Here is a 24,880-nt window from a genome sequence, read left to right on the forward strand (position 1 = left end):
CCGGACCTGAGGAGCAAGGCCTTTCTCTTCATCCTGGAGCACTTTGAGCAGATTACCACGGCCTCCGAAGTGTTCCTGGAACTCTCTCTGGAGCAGCTGACGGACATCCTGGCACGAGACGATCTGAACGTGAGACAGGAGAGCACGGTGTTCGAGGCCGTCCGCCGCTGGATCGCCCACTCGCCCGAGGAGCGTGAAGGTCACATGTCTGTGCTGCTGCCTAAGATCCGCCTGGGCTTGATGACCACCGACTACTTCATCAACCAGGTGAAGAACAACAGTCTGGTTAAAGACAACGCCAAGTGTGAGGTGATCATCCTCGATGCAGAGAGGGCCATGGATGATGTCATCACCAACAGACCCTCCAACCCTCTGACTCGCCCGCGCCTGCCTCATGCCATCCTGTTGGTCATGGGAGGCTGGAGTGACAGTGGGCCAACAAATAGCATTGAGGTATACGATCCCCGCGCCGAGCTCTGGGTCAACGTACCAAACGTTGAACTTGAGTCTCCCCGGGCTGACCACGGTGTTGCTTTCCTAAATGGCGTTCACATCAGAATGTGGGACAGTCTCAGCACCGTGCGGAAGTTCGACCTCTGTACCCGTACTTGGCACGATGTGGCAGCCATGCATAATCGCCGGGGCGGTGTCAGCGTGGCAGTACTGAATGGCAGGATCTATGCCATGGGAGGCTACAATGGAAACGTCCATCTCAACAGTGCCGAGCGCTATGATCCTCAGACTGACAAGTGGACTCTGCTCCCATCCATGAATGAGCAGAGGAGCCAGGCCAGCGCCACAGTACTCAACGGCAAGGTGTACATCTGTGGTGGTCACGATGGGAAGAGGATCCTGAACACAGCTGAGTGCTACAATCCAGACACCAACCAGTGGATGAAGATCGCCCACATGAGCAGCAGGCGCGGCGGGTTGGGCATCATCGCCTACAGACAGCGCGTCTACGCAGTGGGCGGCCGGGACGGCACCGACTCCCTGCGCAGCGCCGAGGCCTACGAGCCGCTAACCAACACGTGGAGCGCCGTGCCCGACATGCTGAATCCACACTGCTGCTTTGGCATTGAGGTGATGGACGACCAGCTGTTCATGTGTGGAGGCTTCAACAAAGGAGTCGTCTCCAATAAGGTGGAGCGCTACGTCGAGAGCACCAACGAGTGGCACGAGGCCTGCAGTATGAGGACGCCACGCAGCAGGTTCAGCTGCTGTGTGGCACATGGACTGTCCAACATGGCCGAGTACGCCGCACCTCGCCACGCCCTGCCCCCCGGGGAGCCTGCTGGCATGTCAGGAGGATCCATCTAGTTTAGTTTATATGTTTGACAAGTCAATTAAAAGGACAACATGGCTGCAACACCAAAGTAGCTGCTCAATTAAAAGAACATCAGGTACAAAAACGTCACAGGACATTTCCATTGTGGTCCTTGTAGTGAGATGGTGTGGAGGTGCATTGTGTGTGTGTGTGTGTGTGTGTGTGTGTGTGTGTGTGTGTGTGTGTGTGTGTGCGTGCGTGCGAGCGAACGACCTACAGTGAAAACCTTGAACCTGAGTCTAAAATTAATGTTTTGTCTAAGTTCTGTTCATGAAAACGTGCTGTCTATAAAAGTTTATCAAGAGCTGAGAGGGAAGTTTGACCTGTTTGAGAAAAGGAGGAAGAAAAGCCTCTTTTTGAGTTGTCTTCACCAGGTGTTCACCAGCCTCTACAGCCAGTTCCACTGCAGCATAGGAGGTCCCCTCTTAGATAGGCAGACATCACTCAAGCATGCAAGTCCCCTCTTGGCAACCTCTTTAGAAAATAATAAACAGCATATTTGCCGTAATATAATAATAATAATAAACATATTTGCAGTCAAGTACATTTTCGATTCTGTGTTTGTTTGTTCAAAATTACCAGAAACAGAGGTCCACACTTGGCGGGTGTACAATGATAGCCCCTGTTGGTGCGCTAAACGTGTGTGTGTGTGTGTGTGTGTGTGTGTGTGTGTGTGTGTGTGTGTGTGTGTACTCTACCACTGGCCAGCTGCACTTAGGAAACCTGTGGATGAGCCAAACAGATGTATCTCTCATGTGCACCTGCACCGCTCCGTGTGAGTCCATCAATTTGCAGGCGAGTGCTTTGAATTGTACACAGCTGCACTTCTGTTACTATGAGCCTGAGAACCAGGGGCGGACTGGGATCATAATTCAGGCGGGGCATTAGATACCAAGCAGGCCAGGCCGATATGGGCCGATGTGCGGGCAAAAAATTTGGGCCGTTTGAAGCCCAATTTGGGCCGTTTGAAGCCAGATTTGGGCCATTTGAAGCCCAATTTGGGCCGTTTGAAGCCCAATTTGGGCCGTTTGAAGCCAGATTTGGGCCGTTTGAAGCCAGATTTGGGCCGAGTCCAATTTTACAATGAGATGCACCCACTTTGACCCTGAAGTGTAATTATTACTTCAGACTAACTAATAAAGTAATAAAACCACTAGTAAACCAGTAGGCGGCGCCTGGCCTGCTGTTCAGTGAGTGGCCTCACTGCGGGCACCACATTTTTTTATTTTTTTTTGCAGGCCAGGCCAGGCCACCGGGCATTTGCCCGACGTGCCCAATTATGCAGTCCGCGCCTGCTGAGAACTGTTTTAACATTATACTACACTAGGCATCTCGCGCGCTCGATTCCTAGGCTCTCCCGCTGCACGGCCTCGCCCATCCTGCAGCTCGCTCGCTGTGCGGCCTTGCCCGCAGCTCTGCTGCTGTGTTGGGAAGCTCTGTTAGACCAGTAGCTATGATGTAGCTAGTAGTATGATGATGTAGCTTCAGGAGTCATAGCCCTTTCACATTATGGCACCCAATTGGGATCTGTGTCCTCTGAATTATAGCCATACCCATAATAATTCTGGGATGGATCATAGGCATCATCAATAACGGCATCAATTTCATCATCATCATCATCCTCAATGAACTCTTCCTCCATTTCTGGGTCAGACAGACAGACAGATTAGATTAGATGGCCCTCCTGTATGGGGGCTTGCTCTTCAAACACAGTCTCATAGCCTCGTTCCCATAAGTTATGGAACTCATCACGCCTCCTTTCTCCTTCACACGTATCACAGTGACTACGTTTACATGCACACAATATTCCACTATTATTCGGAAAATGACAATATTCTGAATTTGATAAGGGTCATGTAAACAGTATATTCCAGTTGCATTTTTTCCGAATTTAGCATTTTCCGATTAAGACATCTATGTTATTCCAGTATTATTCGGGTTTTAGGAGGATTCTTTGATCATGTATACTGCGCATTCGGAATATGCGTCTCAATCAGTGTTTTTACCGCAGTTTGCGATGCATGTTGCCTGTTTCTGGTCAACTGATGTGTGCTAGAAAGCCTAGAAGAGGCGATATAATCATATAATGATCCATCTCTGGCATGCGAAAAGAAAAGCCGACATTTCTGATCGGGAGGAGATGAGAAACATTGATTTAAAGAGAGATATTTAAAGAGAGAGTAGTGCCCACGGAAGTCCAAAATGTTGCGAGCCTGCGAGGGAATATACTTTTTATGAAAGTAGGATGCGCAACGGCCAAACTTTTCAGCAGCAAGCTCCTGAAACGGGCCAGGTGATGCTGGTAAGAATAGTGCTGCTCAGTCTCTCTCTCCCTCCCCGCCCTCCCTCACGTAAACGGGAATATTAGTAGATGTAGAAAAGGGTCCATAATGGCCCACCGTCAGGCCTGTTCTTGGGGCAGTCGATGCCCACCAACCGGCGCGCCAACGACGTAATGACGATGACATCATCAACGATGACAATGATGTCATAGCATAGAGTTCACCTGTGAGGTCATCGGCGATGTCAGACATAACACCGATGATGTCATAGCTCCCTCGAACGTTGTGACATCACCAATGACGTGATGTCATACACCAAAACGCGGGGATATAAACAAGGTGTTCTGTGACGCTATAGATCTCTTCCTTATACATCCGGTATTCTTCCTTCATAATGTCTACCATTAGCACGACCAGATCCGAACCAGACCTGAATCCTGGCTATCCTACGACCAGCCAGGTCACCAGTGGTACTTCAACCACGTCCGAGGACCGACATCTCGGTCCCTATCTCCATCCCAGTGATTCTGATCGATCACAGCCCGTGAGCCCTCATCCACGATCCAGCACGCTTCACGAGGCAAGCCCAAAAGCTTCGCCTCCAGCAAGCCCACAAGCTTCGCTACAGTAGATTATTCATTTAGTCGGAATATTGTCATTTTCCGAATATGGGCAAAAAGTGGAATATTGTGTGCATGTAAATGTAGTCAGTGGCACACGTCAGACCGAGGAGTAGGCAGGACTATCAGGGTAGGCAGATGATGTAGCTTCAGTAGTTTTCTTTTTTCTCAGGAGCTAATGGAGTTAGTTCAGTGTCACTCGCTATAGTGAGTGAATTTATGACATCACTGATTATGTCATTTATGACATCACTGATACGCCATTTATGACATCACTATCAGTGGTTTATGACATCACTGATTATGTCATTTATGACATCACTATCAGTGGTTTATGACATCACTGATGATGTCACAGTGGGATTTATGACATCACTGATGATGTCACAGTGGGATTTATGACATCACAGTGGGACAGAGAAACAGACAAGCCCTAGCTCCCATTTACTGATGATGATGACTGATGATGTATTTAACCTGGCGTTGCCAGAGTCACTCGCTATAGTGAGTGAATTTATGACATCACTGATTACCGGTATGTCATTTATGACATCACTGATTATGCCATTTATGACATCACTATCAGTGGTTTATGACATCACTGATTATGTCATTTATGACATCACTATCAGTGGTTTATGACATCACTGATGATGTCACAGTGGGATTTATGACATCAGTGGGATTTATGACATCACTGATGATGTCACAGTGGGATTTATGACATCACAGTGGGACAGAGAAACAGACAAGCCCTAGCTCCCATTTACTGATGATGATGACTGATGATGTATTTAACCTGGCGTTGCCAGATGGCTTGTTTTCACATAACCATCTGGGAACGCGCTCGGCATAGCTTTGGAAAGGGGAAGGCACTTTTCAAAAAGCTACTTGGCAGGTGATTGGATGAACCATCTGTCTATCACGTCTATCTGGCTTCTTGCTGTCGTCACGCCTAAGTCCCGCCTGCAGCTGCTTCATAGTGGAGGCTGATTGGTGTGAATCACTGGTGGGTCAGATTCAAACCATTAGATTGGAGCATGGCAAGATGGACTTGTCATGTGACCGCGATCTCATGATCTCGCACAAATTCAGCTGCCTTGAATTTTAACATGTCTGCTTACATTTAAAATCTCAATTACCAAATGGTAACTTGGCAAACTGGGTCTACTCTAAGGTGTTAATAACATTGTGCTTACCCCTCATCGGAGTAAGTTGAGTCAGAGATCACTTTAAACTTAATATTTAAATAAAACCTTTAAGAAGTTAGAAGATTTGGTATTTAATTTGTCATGGTTTGATATAGCATTAAATGAGTGAATGAGTTTTACTTCAACATAATCAATGGCACAATTTAGCCCCATGTGGCTCAACTTAAGCCCCTCATCTGGGGCAAATTAAGCCAAGACTAGAGACCAGTTTTCTTTTGGAAAGTCATATTTTGAAAACTGTTTATTTTGGATCCAAAGTGATTATTTCCAGGGATGCGCCACATCCTGAAATAGATGCACATATTTTAGTCGGAGACATTACTGTCACGCCGTCACGTTAAAGACGCCTGGAGTAAAAACTAACTCAACTCACCCCACTCTCCCCTACTGGGATATACCTGCTCAAATAAGTGACGGCGAGCCACTTATGCATGCATACTGTGATTAGCCTGCAGGTGAAGCAACGAGAAGCCCATCTCCATCTCTCCAGCCTGCAGACACCCAACACAGCCTGCAGCCAGGCAGCAGCTCTGCGTCCTGCTGACTGGCCGGTGTGGGCCTGTCTGATAAGGTGAGGACAGTGTTAGTCAGCAGAGGACCTATCAGTGAAAACCAGACCATTTCCAACAGAGAGAGACAGAGAGAGAGAGAGAGAGAGCATGGGAGAAGCACCAACAGAGAGAGAGAGAGAGAGAGAGAGAGAGAGAGAGCATGGGAGAAGCACCAACAGAGAGAGAGAGAGAGAGAGCATGGGAGAAGCACCAACAGAGAGAGAGAGAGAGATAGAGAGAGCATGGGAGAAGCACCAACAGAGAGAGAGAGAGAGAGAGAGAGAGAGAGAGAGCATGGGAGAAGCACCAACAGAGAGAGAGAGAGAGAGATAGAGAGAGAGAGAGAGAGCATGGGAGAAGCACCAACAGAGAGAGAGAGAGAGATAGAGAGAGAGAGAGAGAGCATGGGAGAAGCACCAACAGAGAGAGAGAGAGAGATAGAGAGAGCATGGGAGAAGCACCAACAGAGAGAGAGAGAGAGATAGAGAGAGCATGGGAGAAGCACCAACAGAGAGAGAGAGAGAGAGAGAGAGAGAGAGCATGGGAGAAGCACCAACAGAGAGAGAGAGAGAGATAGAGAGAGAGAGAGAGAGCATGGGAGAAGCACCAACAGAGAGAGAGAGAGATAGAGAGAGCATGGGAGAAGCACCAACAGAGAGAGAGAGAGAGAGAGAGAGAGCATGGGAGAAGCACCAACAGAGAGGGAGAGAGAGAGAGAGAGAGAGAGAGAGAGAGAGAGAGCATGGGAGAAGCACCAACAGAGAGAGAGAGAGAGAGAGAGAGAGAGAGAGAGAGAGCATGGGAGAAGCATCACCAATCTCTCCATCTTAGGACACCGAAATGGCCAGAGTGGACGAAAACCAAGCGGCAACCTCGCTCTTGGAAAGAAGAAGCCAACGCGGAAGTGGCCAAAACAGTTCCTCGAATGGCCACTTGAGGCTGGCTCCAAAAGGGAGTCATTCCCCATAAACCCTCCGTGTTAAAATGCTCAACTTTACAGCAGAAATAAACATGTTCACAACCTGGTACAAAAGACCGTTTTGGTCTCTAGAGCTAATTTCTCCCTTCATGACAACAGTACGGTACACGGGACACATTTTGACATAGCTCACCCATTTATGCAGTCTATGGCTGCAAAGAGAAGTCTGATGGTATAGAAGTCAAAGGGAAAATGGACCCTAATTATCACTTGATTTATTACCTCAGTAAACACTTTCCTATTGAGATCATCTCAATGAGATTATTTCTCAATCGCTAATTTCAAGTCTTCTTCAATACAGCATGATGTTCATTTGATAAATGATTGCTCCCACTTAGAGTCAAATGATAAAGAGGACTAATGGTTTGGGGTGTGATTGACAGGTCGCCTGTCCAGTGACCGCACGGAGTGAGCTCACGGATCACGGACCAATAGCAGGCGGCGCTGCGATGGCGACGGTCAAAATGCCAAAACTTGAGCCTTCCAAACGCGAGTAACGAGTCCGGAAATCATCGATGCTAACAGCCCTGGTTCTTCACAGTTTTCGCCTATGGGAGTTTTGAATGGGTTTTTGGCGCGATGCTTCTAATAATCTCTCTGGGCAACGCTGGCTTAATCAAACGCGAACCAGTGTTTAGTAATATCATCTTTTGCCTGATGAAGACCCAGTAGGGTCGAAAGCTTGCCAACCTTGAGCAAATAAAAACGGGAGCTGCTAATCAGTGTGCGGACAATTCCTTTATTTTTTAGTAATATCATCTTCACACAGGAGGACCACTTTTACGAGTTTTGAAGCTTTTACTTGCCGTTAAAAGGATGGCTAGCTAGCAAACGGCTAAATGAGACTACACTTTTGAGTCGATGGGGATATATACGTCAATAACGTCACCACTTCAAAGGGCGAACACGGAAATTCTCTTTCCCTCACCTGGTTCAGCCCCGTTCAGCCCGGGGTAATCAGTGCACACATCAACAACAGTCCAGGTTGAGTGCTGACGTGACGTGGAAGCCTATGCGACAGTGTGTAGTTCTGGATTAGCTTAGCTCGAACATTTTACTTCTAGGGCTCGCATTTACGCTTCAAAACTCATGAAAGTAGTCCTCATGTGTGAAGATTATCCGACGGAACTCTGGTTCGCGTTTGATTAATCTTGCGTTGCCCAGAGACCTTATTTGAAGCATCGCGGCAAAAACCCATTCAAAAATCCCATAGACAGAAACAGTGTAGAACCAGGAAGTTCGGGACTTCCGCATTCTGCCTACAAAAATACGTCATCCCTGCGGCTCTCTATGGGTGACGTCATCACAATATACACAACAGAAAGCATTAGGGGACATTCACACCAAAAGTGTTTTTGGAGCTGCCAGCGTCTTTCTGCAATTCATTCTCTATGTAAGGACGCGCTAAACGTGCTCCTCTTTCAAGGAACGCACCTGGCGTTTCAACGCTGGTGGCGTCTCGTCTTTTTGGCGGAGCGCGCTCTGGCCGTTTTTTAAGCTGAAAAAGTGGAACATTTGGAGGAAAAGCGCGCTGCTCGTCTTTTTACTCTTCCTACCTTTTCTCCTCCCAAGAGGGATCCTCAACCTCCGCTGCTGCCAGAATTGGCAATAATCTGGCTTTCATGTTGACAGTGAACAACATCAAACAGACAAAACCAGCTGGCTACCGTCCGTGTGCTCGTTGTGTGCTCAACTCTAGTGCGTGCAGGGGAAAACAAAACGAAGCGAAAAAAGAAAAAAAAAACGCTCCATGCGCTGTGTTTTGTGCACAATGGAAGCGCTCTCAACGTGATTTTCATAGCGTTCTGACTGAAAGAAAAAAACGCTTTTGGTGTGAATGTCCCCATACAGTACATCTGAAACACATCCATACTGTACATGACTTACCATTGGATGCTGTGAAGTCTATAGCTACTGTGAAGTTCAGTTGTGTTCTGTTGGAGAGGAGCAGGGAGACAAAATGACAAAACGAAACGCATGTGTTATTTTCACCTATTCTATTTGAATATTTCTGCATACCGGAGACCCTAAACAGTCTTGGAATTGCATAAAATGGGTATGACTGTAAAGCTGAGACTCGTGTGGATTCAAGGAGTCCAATTGTATTCATGTGTGATGATGTTAGTCACCATAGTAGCCATTTCATTGGAGTGAGACCATTTTTCGAAATTTGACCTCACTGTATAAAATGAGCTATTGTGACCTCTAGGCATTCAGGGGATGTATGGCTTTCCCAGGTATATTGACAATAAGGGGGTTTCTGAGCAATTTCCAGAACAGAATTTGCTCACCAATTTAAGAGAAATATAATTATTTGATACCAAATCACAACATGCCTTTTTCTATGGTGTTCCTCAACGTCTTGGTGTCTTAATGTATTTTGGAGGGTTTCCCCCCCAAATCCTGAATGGTCAAAAAATGATTAAGTCCCCCCGCAACTTTTTTTATAATTATATTGTGTCCACCCCCACTCCTCAAACCAAGGGCTTGAGAAGTGCTCAAACTCATGGGCCGTTGGGCAATTGTGCACCGTGCCGCGCGGAGCCTAACCGCCGGCCACCTTATTATAAGAGTGAGATAGCCCTAATTCACAAGCATGCCTCAGAGGACTTTACAGAGAGTGTCTAGCTAATTAAACACTATCTAACTGACCACAATCAATAAGCCAACTTAAGGAAGGGAAAAAGTTACAAAGAAACACACACACAAAGGCCATGACACACTCTGATACACTTTATACACACTCTGTCCCAAAGATGCAAGAATATAGGCCTCCCCCATGCACACACACACACACACACACACACACACACACACACACACACACACACACACACACACACACACACACACACAGACACACACACACACACACAGAGCGTCATACACGATTTAATCAGTTTACTGGGTTCAATGACTAATTAGTATGGCGGAACAATCTTCCCTCCAACATCTTGAAGGGGCTAATTAGGTAAAACAAATGAAAGGCGTAATTAAAAGTGAATGAACTGAATAAATTAGATATTTACAAATGAGATTTACCAATGCGAGCTTCCCCCAAAACGTTGCCCTTCAGGGCTACTATAAATTCAACACCTGCACGGTTCACACAAACCCAGATGGAAATCCAATCCAGGGTTTTCAGGTAAACTCGGCAAACACAAAAACACACACGCGCGCACGCGCACACACACACACACACACACACACGCACACACACACTGGTGGCACACACACACTGGTGGCTATTGACACTCGCTGTGAGAGCAAACTAATTACTATTCGACTCACCCTCCTCGGATGAAATCCACAAAGGTGTACTCTGACTCCACTTTGAAGGACAGCAAAGTTACCTAGCAAAGCACACACACAAATACACACACACACACGCATGTGCACACACACACACACACACACACAAACACACACACACACACAGCAATACCGAGAAATGGAGTAGAGTGGGAACAGAGAAACAGAGACACACACAAACAAGTGAAAGAATCAGGGTGACAGAGGGGAGTGCGTTAACAACATGTATGCAGATATGGAGGTAGGGTAGGTGGCACACTCACAGTTCCAGAATTGATGTATTTCTTCTTCCTGCCTTTCTTCTTGGGATTTAAAACCTATCGGCGGGCAGCATGGGAGAGGACGATTAAGAGGGTTCTCCTGAAACCAATTTATCCCTCGGGATGATGTCTAAGGACTTTCCGCTTCTGCGTATGAATAATGCAACAGATCCCAGATAATACTGCCATCTTAGCGATGGAAAATGATAGTATATGTTTAACAGTGATCCGCAGGCCGACGCATGAGATGGAAGATTGAAGATGCTAAACCATCCATCCATATAATCACAAAGTCCACGCTACTATGCATGGTCTATCACCCCATTTACATTTTGTATACTTGTTTGTATTAAAACCTCAGCGAGTATTTGCAAAGAGAAAACATCAGCAGAGCAAACTCTGTCACAACACAATTTCTTTTTTTTTTGGGAAACTTTGGGGATTTCTGCACTTGTTACAATTTGTTTGGAGTGTAGTATTTCTTTGCTGAGCAGGCTTTAATGAGATGTGGGCATTAACGGAGTCAGCAGCGCACGACTTTGCTTTATCATAGCTGAGGGTTCATGTGCATCTACGGCGGCTTTCGTACAGCAGTTTGCAAGCGCTGCAAATAACACACTTCTTACGCTTACTCTTACTCCTATAGACCTTATTCGATTGACGTCACTCACGTACGGGCACGCTCACCGCTGCCATATTGTTGACATTCCGCAGCGCGCTGTTTAAAAGTGACTGACAGCTGTCATAGCTTAGGACGCTAGCTAACGTTACTTACTAGCCTATTTAAGGCCGTTTTTCCTGCGTCAGGAGCTCTTTCACAACAGCGATAGTGTGCTGTGTAATAATACACGGCTGTAGTAATAGCAGCAATAAAAGCCCGGGTGTTAGCGTACTGTCCACAAACGTGAAGGGAAAGAGACTAGAGGCTAACGTTAGTAGCAAACACTGGGCTCATGCAAGCAAGCGTCAGATCAAACAAACATTTAACGTTAAGGTTATTTACCTTTGCTGTTACGACAATGTTTGATGATGATGATGATGATGTCGTTGGTGGCACAAAATTAAAAATGTCAGACCAATTGCCACAGATGAAATAGTTATAACGCTAGGACTCAAGGGATTTGAAAGCCTTCAGCTCCTGAGATGTGTAGCCTAGCTATGCCAATACTGTATTCACAATGTCCGGTACGTTATACCTGGCAATACAATGAGTTATATATAGGGATGCACCGATTGCCATTTTCTTGGCCGATTCCGATTTCCGATTTTTGAATAGTCTGACTTGCCGATACCGATTTTTGCCGATTCCGATTTTTTTTCTAAAAACAACAATTGACAGCTTACACAAACGTTTTTGTAACTTTGTTTGAAAATTAAGATTCATAGAACAATTCTTACATCTAATGGGGATCCAAATAAACAAATAAACAATTCTTATCATTTGCATGAAGTAGGACCATCTCACTCAAACACATCTCAAAATAAAAGTGTTCCAGGTTAGGCTACTGGACAGAGCTTTTTTGTGCAAATACAACGAATACAAAAATTTAATTAAATCCAATAGCCTATATCCCACAGCTATCATGCATTTACTTTTCCAAAAGAAAACAGGTGCAACAGAACATCAAAATGATCCATGGACAAGGAGTTTATAGACTGGCTCCAGACCAGTCCTCTTGAGTAGAGGGGAAATGAGTTTATGAGTTACAGTAACGATCTTCAGTCTGAATATCAGGCGGAGTTTACACACAGTCCGAAGTTTGGTATGCGTATTTTTATCTGCCATCCGAAAAAATATCGTCACGCACAGAAATCCTTGCACACTTGTGAGTCCGATATTATGTCCGTCGTTCTCATGTCGTTCTATTTGCAATACGAAACAAATAGTCTCTCCTGTATCAACGTTACAACATGACTTGACAGGCTGAGGCAGCAGCGCTGATGTGGAATGGAGAAAGCAGGTCGGGGAATGGTTATACTGGACACAATGCTCGCGTTCACCTCGCCAAGCCGACTGTGCGCTGTGGCCGGGTGCAGCAGCACTGCTTCCCGGGGAGAGAGAGCAGAGAGAGGGGGGCCAGTGAGGTGAAGCGAGCCGCTCAGACTGGACTCCAGCCGAGCGGGACTCGGCCGCATCTCTGTCTCCACGGCTTATTTTCGACTTGCATGTGTGACAAACTGCGAGATTTGTCTACTTCACTGACGGTGAAAAAAATCCACAACGAGGAAGGTATGCTGGCGTGTGTGGTGTGGTGACTGGGTGCCTGTCTCGGTGCTTTGGGGTGCGCGCACGTCATGTGAAAATCGGCTCACAGAATCGGCTATTTAGAGTGACCGGCGCAGATCACCGATCGAGGCCGATCACGTGAAAATCGGCCATTTCCGGTCACGTGCCGATCGATCGGTGCATCCCTAGTTATATATATATATTTTTTTGTAAATATATTTATTGGGTTTTCCTTTTTTTTTTACACAACATGTATTGACACAAATACAACATGTACATGTACATGTACATACATACGAATACAGAAACTAACCACAAACCATACACACAAAAAACAAAACAAAACAAAAAACAAACCAAACAATGAGTTATATTTACTCTAAGTCAGTTTTTTATAGGGGTCCACACCTCCGACCAAACTTATTTTTTCATCACTTCTCATTGACGAAGCCATAACTGTTGCTATACGCTCGGCCAGACTACGTTACGGCTGCGGTTCGTCAACAATATGGCGCCGTCCGGGGTTATCGAATAAGGTCTATAGAGCTCAACAGGCACGTGACTTTTCGTGACGTCATTTGCCCCGGAAGTAAGTTCCGCATTCATTTTCTCCAAAGACATTTCGATAAATCCTTTTATAACGAGTTTTAAGGCTGGAACCAAGCCAACACGTGACCTACTGAATCGTGAGTGACCATAAAACATTCGGATTGAGCAAGAACAAAAAATAACAACGGGGGGGAAAAAAATCGATGTATTTTCCCGTATTATTTTGTGTTCTTGCTTAAAGCTGGTTGCTTGCTTAACGGGTTGGCTTGGTTCCAGCCTAGTGACCAGAAACCAGACGGTGTTTTGAACAGGAAGTCATAACACAACTGGGTCAAGTGGGCGTACTACATAAGGTGGATAAAACATTTTGGCTAGTGGAAATTCTAATTGGCTGGTAATTTTAAAATCTAACAGCCATATTGGCAGGTGGTCAAAAAAGTTAATTTCAAGCCCTGCAGGGAGAGCAGGTGGTGACATAGGAGTGAGTGAGAAAAGGATCAAATATTGGTGGTTAAGACTGATAATGATCACAGCTATTAATTTAAAAGGAGTTATACCTCTAAACCTGCCTTCAAATGCCACAAGGAATTTTTTTTGTAGCCCTCTCTATCATCAAAGTTGCCCATCCCTGGGTTACGGCATGACAATATTTGTTCGGCCCTCTGCAACAAGCTGGGTTTCTCATGTGGCCCCCCATGAAAAATAATTGCCCACCCCTGTTCTAGAGGGACTGCCCCTCACATCCTGTATACCTGAGGAAATAAAGCATGTCGGGGAGGAGCCTTATATATTGTACTCTTTATTCCCGAGGTCTTCCTTGTGCTATACAGCACAGACTGGAAAAAAGATGTGCACTCAGACTCTCTTGATTGGTTTCTCACATGATGCCGCCCCGCCCCCAGGCCCCGTGTGGCGTCTCACCTCATAGACGTTGAACTGGTTCTGTCCCCGAGACAGCTCTCTGTAACTGGTGGTGAACTCGCCAATGAAGTCATGGCTGCAGAGAGGAGCCAAACAGGCAGAGATGAACACTATTTTACTGTAATATGCGACTACTAATTGATTCTCCATCTTTTCTTCTGTCAATCTCTCAATATTATATATCGTCGCTGTGCAATGAAAGCCACTTATCTCCAAAACGCCAACTTTTCAGGAAGTGAAAAAAACCCTGTGCTCTTAAAATACTGAACACCACGTTGTCATATATGACACATGTCTTCATTGTAGACAGTTTATCGCTGAATGTGTCATTACATTAATAATATCTTACCTGAATAAGCTCAAATGGTGTTACAGGATTATCACACCGAGTCTGAAGCACTTTCTGGCGGCCAGGCAGCAGCTCGTGGGCGCCTGCCTTCTAGAGCGCGAGCACGAGCTGCTGTGCTCCAGGCAGCGGAGCTCTTCACTCTGCCAAGCCGGGGAGAGTGGCTCTGTCATGGGGTTGAGCAGTCCCGGAGTAACGTGACATTATTCTTGTCAGAAACAACTTCGATTTGCATACTTTAAATGAGTTTGCAGCCCAAGGGCAACCCGAAAACACCTTATTGATCTATTTACGTCAGACGATGCCAGAATCACACAAAACCAAGCCGAAACACAGCCGGCATTCGGGTCAGCAGCGTGCCTGGTGACTTTTCCGGGGAAGTCCTCATGAGGTGGGGCGGAGCATGGAGGTCTGACTGTCACATACGTGATGTGATGGGCGGGTCTAGCATCCAATGGTGGTACGTGTTACATACTTACCCAGTAAAACATGTTTATTATTGGTCATTTAGACGCCAACACCTGCCAGTAGATGGAGGAGAATGGATATATTCCATTTATATTAAAAAGTAAAAATCATAAAAAATGGACTTAGGTGGTTTTCATTGCACAGCGACGATATATATATATATATATATATATATATGAAGAATAAACCACCTCCTCCAACCTCCCACCCCCTCTTCTCCCCCCCTCCCTCTTTTCGGTCTGGCCCCTGTCCCTCCCACTCATTCCCTCCCTCCCCTCTGTTTCCATATTTCCCTGATTGATCTGTTGATTGCTACCTTGTTATCCTGTTAATTGTTATTTATATCTGTTGCCTGTTGCTCGTTGCTATCTTGTTTTCTGTTAGCGTCTTTGGGTCCTTGAAAAGCGCTATATAAAATAAATGAATTATTATTATTATTATTATTATTAATCATAATATTTGCTTTTTCTACTCACTCTCTTTACTCACTCTCTTTTTGTACTTGACCAAAACACAGGACATGCATAAATAAAGCACAATAAAAAAAAAATCCATATTGACATGTCAGGGACGTCATGATGCTACAGTGAGCAGTTGGTAAATGGTAAATGGCCTGCATTTACAGTATATAGCGCTTTTATCCAAAGCGCTTTACAATCAGTAGATAGTCTACATTCACCCATTCATACACCGATGGCGACAGGCTGCCACGCAGGGTGCCTACACACCATCGGGAGCAAGGAGGGTTAAGTGTCTTGCCCAAGGACACGGCGACAGCAGCTGGGAGGGAGCGGGGATCGAACCGCCAACCCTTGCGTCATTGGCCGACCCGCTCTACCTCCTGAGCTAAAGGCGCCACCTAGTTGCAGTTCAGTTTGACTTTACTTTTTACCTTCCATCTCGATCCCAGTCATAGACGTCGACTTTCACCGTTCTGTAAAAAGTGGAGATACAAATAATCAGTGTTGTTTCTGCGGATCTGCTGCTTACCGGACCGTCCGTATCCCCGCCAATATGAGAAGCCGAGGTTCCAGTTCATTAAAAGGCCTTTTCACAGCGCCGGCACAGAGCAAACACGCACTCGCTGTTTCAATAGCGTCCTCGAAGAAGAGGGTTATTTATTGCCGCGGTAGCTCGCTGTAATATTGTGTGAGATTGAGAATTACAAGGTCCAACTATGTCGTTTTCCGCTGTTGAGGATTATCAATTTCACTTCTTTTAGAGCCTCCAGAATGTTTGGAAAAAAATGCAGGTGCATCGGTCGAAGGTGCAACTTGAAAACAATGAAAATAACTCCCACATACTCTATTGCTTACTGCTAGGGAAAAACATAATAATACAATGTTTCGTCTGTCCGACCTTCATCAAGTATATGGGCATTTCCATAAAGAAACTGCCTCCATCAACCAATCATCCAATGAGAGGAGCAGTCTTACTTATCACAAAATATGTCTCACCAATCAGAAAATATAGCATTACAAATATGATAAAATAGACACACTAGCTATAAAGATACAAATCAATGTTAACCAACAGCTCTCCAGAGGTCAAAACAGTGCAAAGTGAATCAAGGGCAAACAGTGTTATCAAACATTTCATCATTCTATTAAAAGGTCAAAAAGCTAGGTACATTAGGGACAAAAAATGATCAAAAGCATTTTCAATATCATCATACATTAAACATGTCTCCCAGATGGCATTGGGCAGTTATAGGTCAAGGATATAGACTGCATAAATAAATAGCATAATTGAGGGCATGAATTCGTTAGTAAATGTATAGTAAGCTCCATATCATTTAAATAGTAAAAGAAACATTATAGAGGCTACAGAGGACCAAAATACTTTACAGTATAAAAACATTTAAAAAAAGGGGGGAAAGGGGGTAGGCTAAAGAATATCAAAAAATGTGAATATAAACATATTAATAAAAGCATTGTAGAACAGGGAAGACTCATTTATAATTCATTCATCTTGTAGATCAAAATGAATAAAACCCTTGCTAGTGTGCAGGCAGTAATGATTACTTTGGGGCAAAATGTCAAAGTAGTGAACCTTTCAATTTCAAAATTTAGTAATCAACGAACTGGCGTGCTCAACCCAACGTTTTAAAGAAAGTTACTGGGTGCCGATCCAAAAATCTCAAAATAATTAAATCAAAAACAGCACTCACAGATGTCTAAAGTTTAAACTTTTAATGCGCACAGCAGCAGTACAACGGATGCGTTTCAGCCTCACAGGCTTTCCTCAGCGTGAGGAAACGCTGAGGAAAGCCTGTGAGGCTGAAACGCGCCGTTGTACTGCTGCTGTGCGCATTAAAAGTTTAAACTTTAGACATCTGTGAGTGCTGTTTTTGATTTAATTTCCAAATTTAGGAAATAGAAATATTCATTGTTTGCAGAACAGACCCCCAACCTTGACGACCCCCAACCCCCCCCCCCCCCCCGCAATGAGGACGCCATTGCCCACGTCCTGCACACCGCTGTCCCACCTGGAAGGGACGGACAGCTATGTGAGGATGCTGTTAGTGGACTTCAGCTCAGTGTCCAACTGCACCATAGTGCCCTCCAGGCTGGTCAGCATAGCTCAAGGATCTGGACCTGAACACAGCACTGTGTGTGACTGGAACAGTGGTGTCAGGACTTGGTGTCAGCTGTCATGCCTTATATTGTTATAATTGACTCTTTTCTGTTATGGAGCCTCCCAGCCAAAGAATTTGGTAACACTATAATAACGTTCAGTAGTAAGTCATTTATAAGCTATTAGTTAACGATGAACTAATCATTTACAAAACATTAATATAGATTAAGTTGTAAGTCATTCAAAGTTTTTATATTCCAACCTGTCTCTATACACATTTGTTAATCATGAGCAAATTATGAGCAAATCATTAGTAAAAAAACAAAAAAACATGAACTAATAGCTTATAAATAACTTACTACTGAACGTTATTATAAAGTGTTACCAAGAATTTCACACGAGTGTACTTGTGCAACCAGAGTGACAATAAAACGTCTTGAAACTTAAAAGAGCTTTTTCAAGGGGTTCACTGTTCATCTTCAGATCGATCGAGTGCCATTGTACGCATGCAGCGCTGTCTGTGCCACCTGCACATTTCACAAGCTTTCTGGGAGCAAGATTCAGAGCGTTGTTGTTGTTATTGTCCTTATCATCCCTCTTTAGTTCAAGAGTAACGAACACAGTTATCCCCCCCCCTGGCGAGCAGCGAGTGAGCAGAATCCAAAGTGACTCTAAACAAGCCGATGCACGGACACAGTGTTGTGCTGCACCCGAGTCAGTCTTAATAACACCAGTGCTGGTCCCTGGCACACCATAATGACCGACTGCTGGCATTATTCTGACCGCCCCCGGCGACAGGCGACGTCATGCAGGTGCAGATCCGGCCTCGTTCCTATTGGCCTATTGAGCCGTCCCTCGCCCCCCTTCCCCCCACACGTCATCTTAATCGGGAGAAATCACGTCGGCCCGCCTGCGATTATTATCATACGCCATCAATCTTACCGGAACCCCACAGGAAGTCGCGCTATCCGCATCCGTAATGAAATTACTTACCCGTTTCCTGCTTCCGCTCCGTATCTGAATACATCACGCGGAACACCCCCTCGGGGAGGACGGTTTTATCGGCTCATTTAAATACATTACGCCAGGTGATTGAGTTGAAGTGTGATCTGACCTGTCGTAGTCGCCGTTGCAGAGGGCTCGGACGGGGAGGGTGAAGGGCTGCCACACCGGGTTCAACGTGTTCTTGATCACCTCTGTCTTGTGGCAGATGGTGAACCTGCGCGCAAAGAAAATAGACATAAACACATTCCATATGCGCGGACATATTGTAGCCGTGGCGCGGCTGAAGCTAGTCCCCGTGTCACCTTTTCTCCTTGCGTGACCTAGCTGTCACAAAGTGTACGGTGCGCGTCGTCGCGGTGTCCTTTTTATATCTGTCAAAGTCTCTAGTGTTTCTAGAGCAGGGACGCCTGACACTAACAGTCCCCCCTCTAAAAAGTAAACCAGGCCAGGCGCAGGCGTTGTCAATGGAGCGATGGCATCTCATAAAACCTGCGCAGTTTGGCCGTATTTGATCCAGTAAATGAAAATATGGTTGCATGTAGGCTGTGTCAGATAAAACTGGCATATAGCGTTAACCACTCGACCCGGCATTCAGCACAGGCACTGAAGGACAGCAGGACCGATGCTGTAGTAGCATTGAACGTGTTAGCCACACAAGCTAACGCGTAGCCACAAAAGATAACATGGCAATGAATGACTGCGCAAGACGCCTCCACTCCCTCTTTGTTGAGGTCAAAGGTCAATACACGGTGCTAGGGTGAGTTGTCGATGTTTTCGGATGTGCAATGTTCATAAACAGCGCAAGATGATTTGGATATTGACGATAATGACCAACGTAATTAACGGAGTGTGTATCGATGTACTGTAATTCGTCATATACATGTAGCTACACGCACCTAGTGTCCTCTAGAGAGAGAGAGTGGCGTCAGCGGAGGACCAAAATGCAAGACTCATTAGCCAATGAACAGCCAGGAATGGGTCTCGCACTACTTTTGCATGCTAAAATAAAGCTGATAATGTACAATTTGATTCAAGGAATGAAAAACCCTTTCAAAGTACAACACAAACTGTCTATTTTCCTGCAACTCGACAGTGCTGCTTTTTTAACTCAAGAGTTCCACTTTCAACTTCCTGGAAAAAAACTGGTCCATTGGAGTGAATGGAGATGTCGGAACTCTTCTATGATACGGCTCTGCACGCACCGAACCGTGACGCCCATACCGTGACACCACGGGACGAATCACGGGACGAATACACGTAGCCTACCGTGACACCCCTAGTTATTTCATCCCATAGACACTCAATAATTGAGCCAAGATAGCCTGATATTGCTGTTTGACTTCCGACTACAGTACATCCGATACATGCAAAGGTCTGTCTGAAGGCATTTATTAGTTTCTGACTCTGAGTCACACACATTGAAGCTATTCTATGTGATCTCCTTTTGATAAATAATGGAATGGAATATTTGTTCACTTCCACTCACTGAGCCTCCCCTGAAAATGTTTGGAGCCCCCCCCCCCCCCCCCTCTTGCGGAGGCCCGCCTCCCACTTTGAAAACCTCTATTCTAGAGTATTAAAGATTTACACATTAGAGTTTTAGGTCTGCAAACATTTCTCGGAGGTTGCGGTTTTCATTTCCAAAGTGCTGCTTTAGACGCCGTTTTCCCCGTCAAACCCTCTGCTGAAGGTTTTTAACCCTCAGTTATAGATCAAAGTGTCCGTGCTGGCTTTTCAGCGACATCTCGCTTCACACTCAAAAAGGGCCGATGTCCGCCAGCTGCGGTACGGCTGCCCGAACAGACCCGCACCCATGTTATCTTGTCAGACGCATGCGGATCCGGCAAAAATAGAACAGGTGTGTATTTTTTCCCGTACCGCATGTTTTGCCCATCTATTAAGTTGGTCGAGAGTCTGTTTCCGGCAGTCGTACCGGAGCCGCACGGAGTGGACGTTGGACGTTACAGTTTCTCTCTCCAGGGAACTGGATGCTTTGATCAAAGGTACAGTTCTCAGTGAAGGGACACTGTTGATGTGAGGCAGCAGCCTGATGGCTTCAGGGTTTGCTTCCCCAGCTGTTAGGCATCCTCATACCTGTTCATGATGATGTATGGTGGAGTGTCCAAAGCCGGAGACAGTGTACAGTGACAGGGGACATTTCTAAGAACACAGTTTGTAATGCGGAGAACTGCTGATCTAAGAGGCTAAGAGGTCAAATACCACCTGAGATACAGAAACAGATGAGCACCTACATACGCTAAACGCATCAACTTCTTCAACATTCAAAAGCTTGCCAGACTGATGTGAGTATAGTCCAGAAATGCTCAGTTCACTTGTAATTCTCTCACATTTCTACATGGTATGTCAAACTCAAAAATCCTTATTAATCAAATAGAGGCCTTCGAAATAGATCGATTATAACCAAGATGGACGACTTTGACCCCGACATGCTCAGACTTACGTCCCGTCCTCGTTACTCCGGTAGAAGACCAGGAAGGGGTCCGACTTGCCGAAGAAGTCTTTCTTGTCCAGCTTGTTAGCGCACAGCTGCATGGTAGCAATGTCCTGAGAGAGGAGACAACTTAGACTTTTAGTTTGTTTAGCGAGACTTTTTTTTATTTTGCCGCCAATTTGATCATTCTGATGCAACGTCGGTCCGAAACCGGGCAACTTGTTGTTTTGGTTTCAGGAGCTCATTTCTCGGCGATGAGGGCAGAGGATTTGCGAGACACAAGCACAGCAATTGTGAAAGCGAGTCTCCCTCTGAATACTAAGTGACTGGCAATGTAAAAAAAAAAAAAGAAGCTTATTGGCAATGCAAATGTGGAAGTATACCGCAGCAAAGTAACCGAATCATATGTAGTTTACAGGCACTGCGATCCAACTTTTGATTGAAATAATGCATTAGAGTCGAGAACAGCAGTAGGAGCAGCTGATTGTGTTATGGGGTAGCTGTAATGTAGTCAGAGAAGCACTGGGGGAAGGCTTCATACATATGGATGGATGGATGGTGGAGATGGGACTTGGAGATGGAGATGTGACAGACAGGGACGTGAAGAAGAGGTTAGAAACAGATGGAGAGATAGATGGAGAGTTTCACATGTGGATTCTCGTTAATGGCTCCCTTTAGTCCCCGGCCGCCTCCAATAGCAGGGCGCCGTGGGAAATCCGAGTTTGTCGTTGACAGATAGGGGTCGTCTGCCTCCGCACGTGCCGCACACAGACACACACATATACACACACACACACACACACAAACACCAGATTTTCTAAAGAGCGGTTAAGAGCGAAACCTCCCGGAGTAACGACGGTAAAGATAAGCCTGTTCGCATAACAGTCTCCGGGGCTGACACACAAGAGGCAATTCTGCTAGTATATGACTGGGTGGTATTACAGTCATATATTATTGTGACAGGTAAAATGGGAAAATTGGAAGAGAAATATCACTTAGTTTGCAGGGCGGAAAGCATGGTGACAGTTCATTATAAACATTTTAAGTAGTGAGCTGTCGAGCGGTCGGGGGAACGCATGTATCACAGCCCGTCGTGTCGGATACGTCCGGGGGGGGGGGGGGGGGGAGTATATGTGATAATGAGATAAGTCTAAAGATCTTAAGATGTCCCATGTTAGGTCACAATTAGGTGGGCTCCGGCAAACTCCCCACGCAGAATTGGGGGTTATTTTCCCTTCAAAATGTCATGATGTGACACGGACAGATTGTGGCATCCTGTCCGTGTCAGGTGGGGGTGGCATGCGTGGGGGGTGCTTACACGCTGTGTCAGGTGGGGGTGGCAGCACGCGTGGGGGGTGCTTACACGCTGTGTCAGGTGGGGGTGGCACGCGTGGGGGGTGCTTACACGCTGTGTCAGGTGGGGGTGGCACGCGTGGGGGGTGCTTACACGCTGTGTCAGGTGGGGGTGGCACGCGTGGGGGGTGCTTACACGCTGTGTCAGGTGGGGGTGGCACGCGTGGGGGGTGCTTACACGCTGTGTCAGGTGGGGGTGGCACGCGTGGGGGGTGCTTACACGCTGTGTCAGGTGGGGGTGGGACGCGTGGGGGGTGCTTACACGCTGTGTCAGGTGGGGGTGGCACGCGTGGGGGGTGCTTACACGCTGTGTCAGGTGGGGGTGGGACGCGTGGGGGGTGCTTACACGCTGTGTCAGGTGGGGGTGGCATGCGTGGGGGGTGCTTACACGCTGTGTCAGGTGGGGGTGGCACGCGTGGGGGGTGCTTACACGCTGTGTCAGGTGGGGGTGGCATGCGTGGGGGGTGCTTACACGCTGTGTCAGGTGGGGGTGGCACGCGTGGGGGATGCTTACACGCTGTGTCAGGTGGGGGTGGCACGCGTGGGGGATGCTTACACGCTGTGTCAGGTGGGGGTGGCACGCGTGGGGGGTGCTTACACGCTGTGTCAGGTGGGGGTGGCATGCGTGGGGGGTGCTTACACGCTGTGTCAGGTGGGGGTGGCATGCGTGGGGGGTGCTTACACGCTGTGTCAGGTGGAGGTGGCAGCACGCGTGGGGGGTGTTTACACGCTGTCATTATCACGAAAACATAAATAAATAAAAATAAAATAAAAATAAAAAAATATGGTAGTGGTTGGAGAAGACAAAGCAGAGGGATATTGAGCTGCCCAGCTGTGTGTGTGTGTGTGTGTGCATGCGTGTGTGTGTGTGTGTGTGTGCCTGCGTGTGTGTGTGCCTGCGTGCGTTTCGTGAGAGACTGACCCTACAGTTGCTCAGTTCTTCGGCATTGAAGATAATGACTCCACACTTCTTCCCTGGAATCCCACTGAGAGAGAGAGAGGGAGAGAGAGACGCACGCACACACACACACACACACACACACACACACACAGAGCGGGAGAGTGTCAGTAATATAACAATTGGCCAGGAGGCAACATACATAGTCATAAGCTGTTATTGTAATAGGTGACAGTCTTCAGGTGCAGAGGATGCCCATTTTCACATTTGCTCGCTCTCACTCTATCACACACACACACACACACACGCGCACACACACACACGCGCACACGCACACACACACACACGCACACACACACGCGCACACACACACACACACACACACACCACACACACACACACACACGCACGCGGTGTGCAACCGCATTCACTCCCATCCATTCACTCTTCTTTTGTGGTAAAAGTTGCTCTTCCAAGGTTAAATCTTTCGCTTTTCCCCCACAAGTCTTTTGTTTCTTTCTTGCTTTGTTTCTTTCGCATTTAAAGTCGTGTTAAATCTGAAGGCTTAAGACTGAGCCAGCTCTAGTGCAGCAACAATCCAATGAAGCATAACAAAGGAGGGAGAGACAGAAGAGAAAAAAGTATAGCAGCTTTACTACAGAATAGACTAGGAGGCAGTGAGTGGAGGAGACAGAATAGACTAGGAGGCAGTGAGTGGAGGAGACAGAATAGACTGGGAGGCAGCGAGTGGAGGAGACAGAATAGACTAGGAGGCAGCGAGTGGAGGAGACAGAATAGACTGGGAGGCAGCGAGTGGAGGAGACAGAATAGACTGGGAGGCAGCGAGTGGAGGAGACAGAATAGACTAGGAGGCAGCGAGTGGAGGAGACAGAATAGACTGGGAGGCAGCGAGTGGAGGAGACAGAATAGACTGGGAGGCAGCGAGTGGAGGAGACAGAATAGACTAGGAGGCAGCGAGTGGAGGAGACAGAATAGACTGGGAGGCAGCGAGTGGAGGAGACAGAATAGACTAGGAGGCAGCGAGTGGAGGAGACAGAATAGACTAGGAGGCAGCGAGTGGAGGAGACAGAATAGACTAGGAGGCAGCGAGTGGAGGAGACAGAATAGACTGGGAGGCAGCGAGTGGAGGAGACAGAATAGACTAGGAGGCAGCGAGTGGAGGAGACAGAATAGACTAGGAGGCAGCGAGTGGAGGAGACAGAATAGACTAGGAGGCAGCGAGTGGAGGAGACAGAATAGACTGGGAGGCAGTGAGTGGAGGAGACAGAATAGACTAGGAGGCAGTGAGTGGAGGAGACAGAATAGACTAGGAGGCAGCAAGTGGAGGAAACAGAATAGACTAGGAGGCAGTGAGTGGAGGAGACAGAATAGACTAGGAGGCAGTGAGTGGAGGAGACAGAATAGACTAGGAGGCAGCGAGTGGAGGAGACAGAATAGACTGGGAGGCAGCGAGTGGAGGAGACAGAATAGACTGGGAGGCAGCGAGTGGAGGAGACAGAATAGACTAGGAGGCAGTGAGTG

The 24,880-nt window shown here is 46.7% G+C and overlaps 1 protein-coding gene and 1 pseudogene across 2 annotated transcripts in view; one reads left to right on the forward strand and one right to left on the reverse strand.

Moving 5' to 3' along the window:
* The window catches only part of LOC310794447 (kelch-like protein 10 pseudogene), a 1,716-nt pseudogene extending 396 nt beyond the window's left edge, over positions 1-1,320 (forward strand). Inside the window, exon 1 of the transcript in view lies at positions 1-1,320. This exon is cut by the window's left edge and continues 396 nt beyond it. The product of the transcript in view is annotated as a kelch-like protein 10 pseudogene (transcript).
* LOC310794764 (copine-9-like) overlaps positions 1-24,880 on the reverse strand; it is a gene marked incomplete at its 3' end in the record, with an annotated part of 156,220 nt that overhangs the window by 37,653 nt on the left and 93,687 nt on the right. The window contains exons 7-14 of the mRNA XM_083656800.1: positions 23,363-23,426; positions 21,097-21,200; positions 18,745-18,849; positions 15,946-15,987; positions 14,240-14,315; positions 10,546-10,599; positions 10,262-10,323; positions 8,858-8,904 (exon numbers count right to left, since the gene is read on the reverse strand). Of these exons, the coding sequence (XP_083512926.1) occupies positions 8,858-8,904; positions 10,262-10,323; positions 10,546-10,599; positions 14,240-14,315; positions 15,946-15,987; positions 18,745-18,849; positions 21,097-21,200; positions 23,363-23,426 (554 nt within the window). The remainder of the gene's footprint in view (positions 1-8,857; positions 8,905-10,261; positions 10,324-10,545; positions 10,600-14,239; positions 14,316-15,945; positions 15,988-18,744; positions 18,850-21,096; positions 21,201-23,362; positions 23,427-24,880) is intronic.

The sequence above is a fragment of the Poromitra crassiceps genome (genome assembly GCF_964638095.1).
Source record: "Poromitra crassiceps genome assembly, chromosome: 20".
NCBI classification, from domain to species: Eukaryota; Metazoa; Chordata; class Actinopteri; order Beryciformes; family Melamphaidae; genus Poromitra; species Poromitra crassiceps.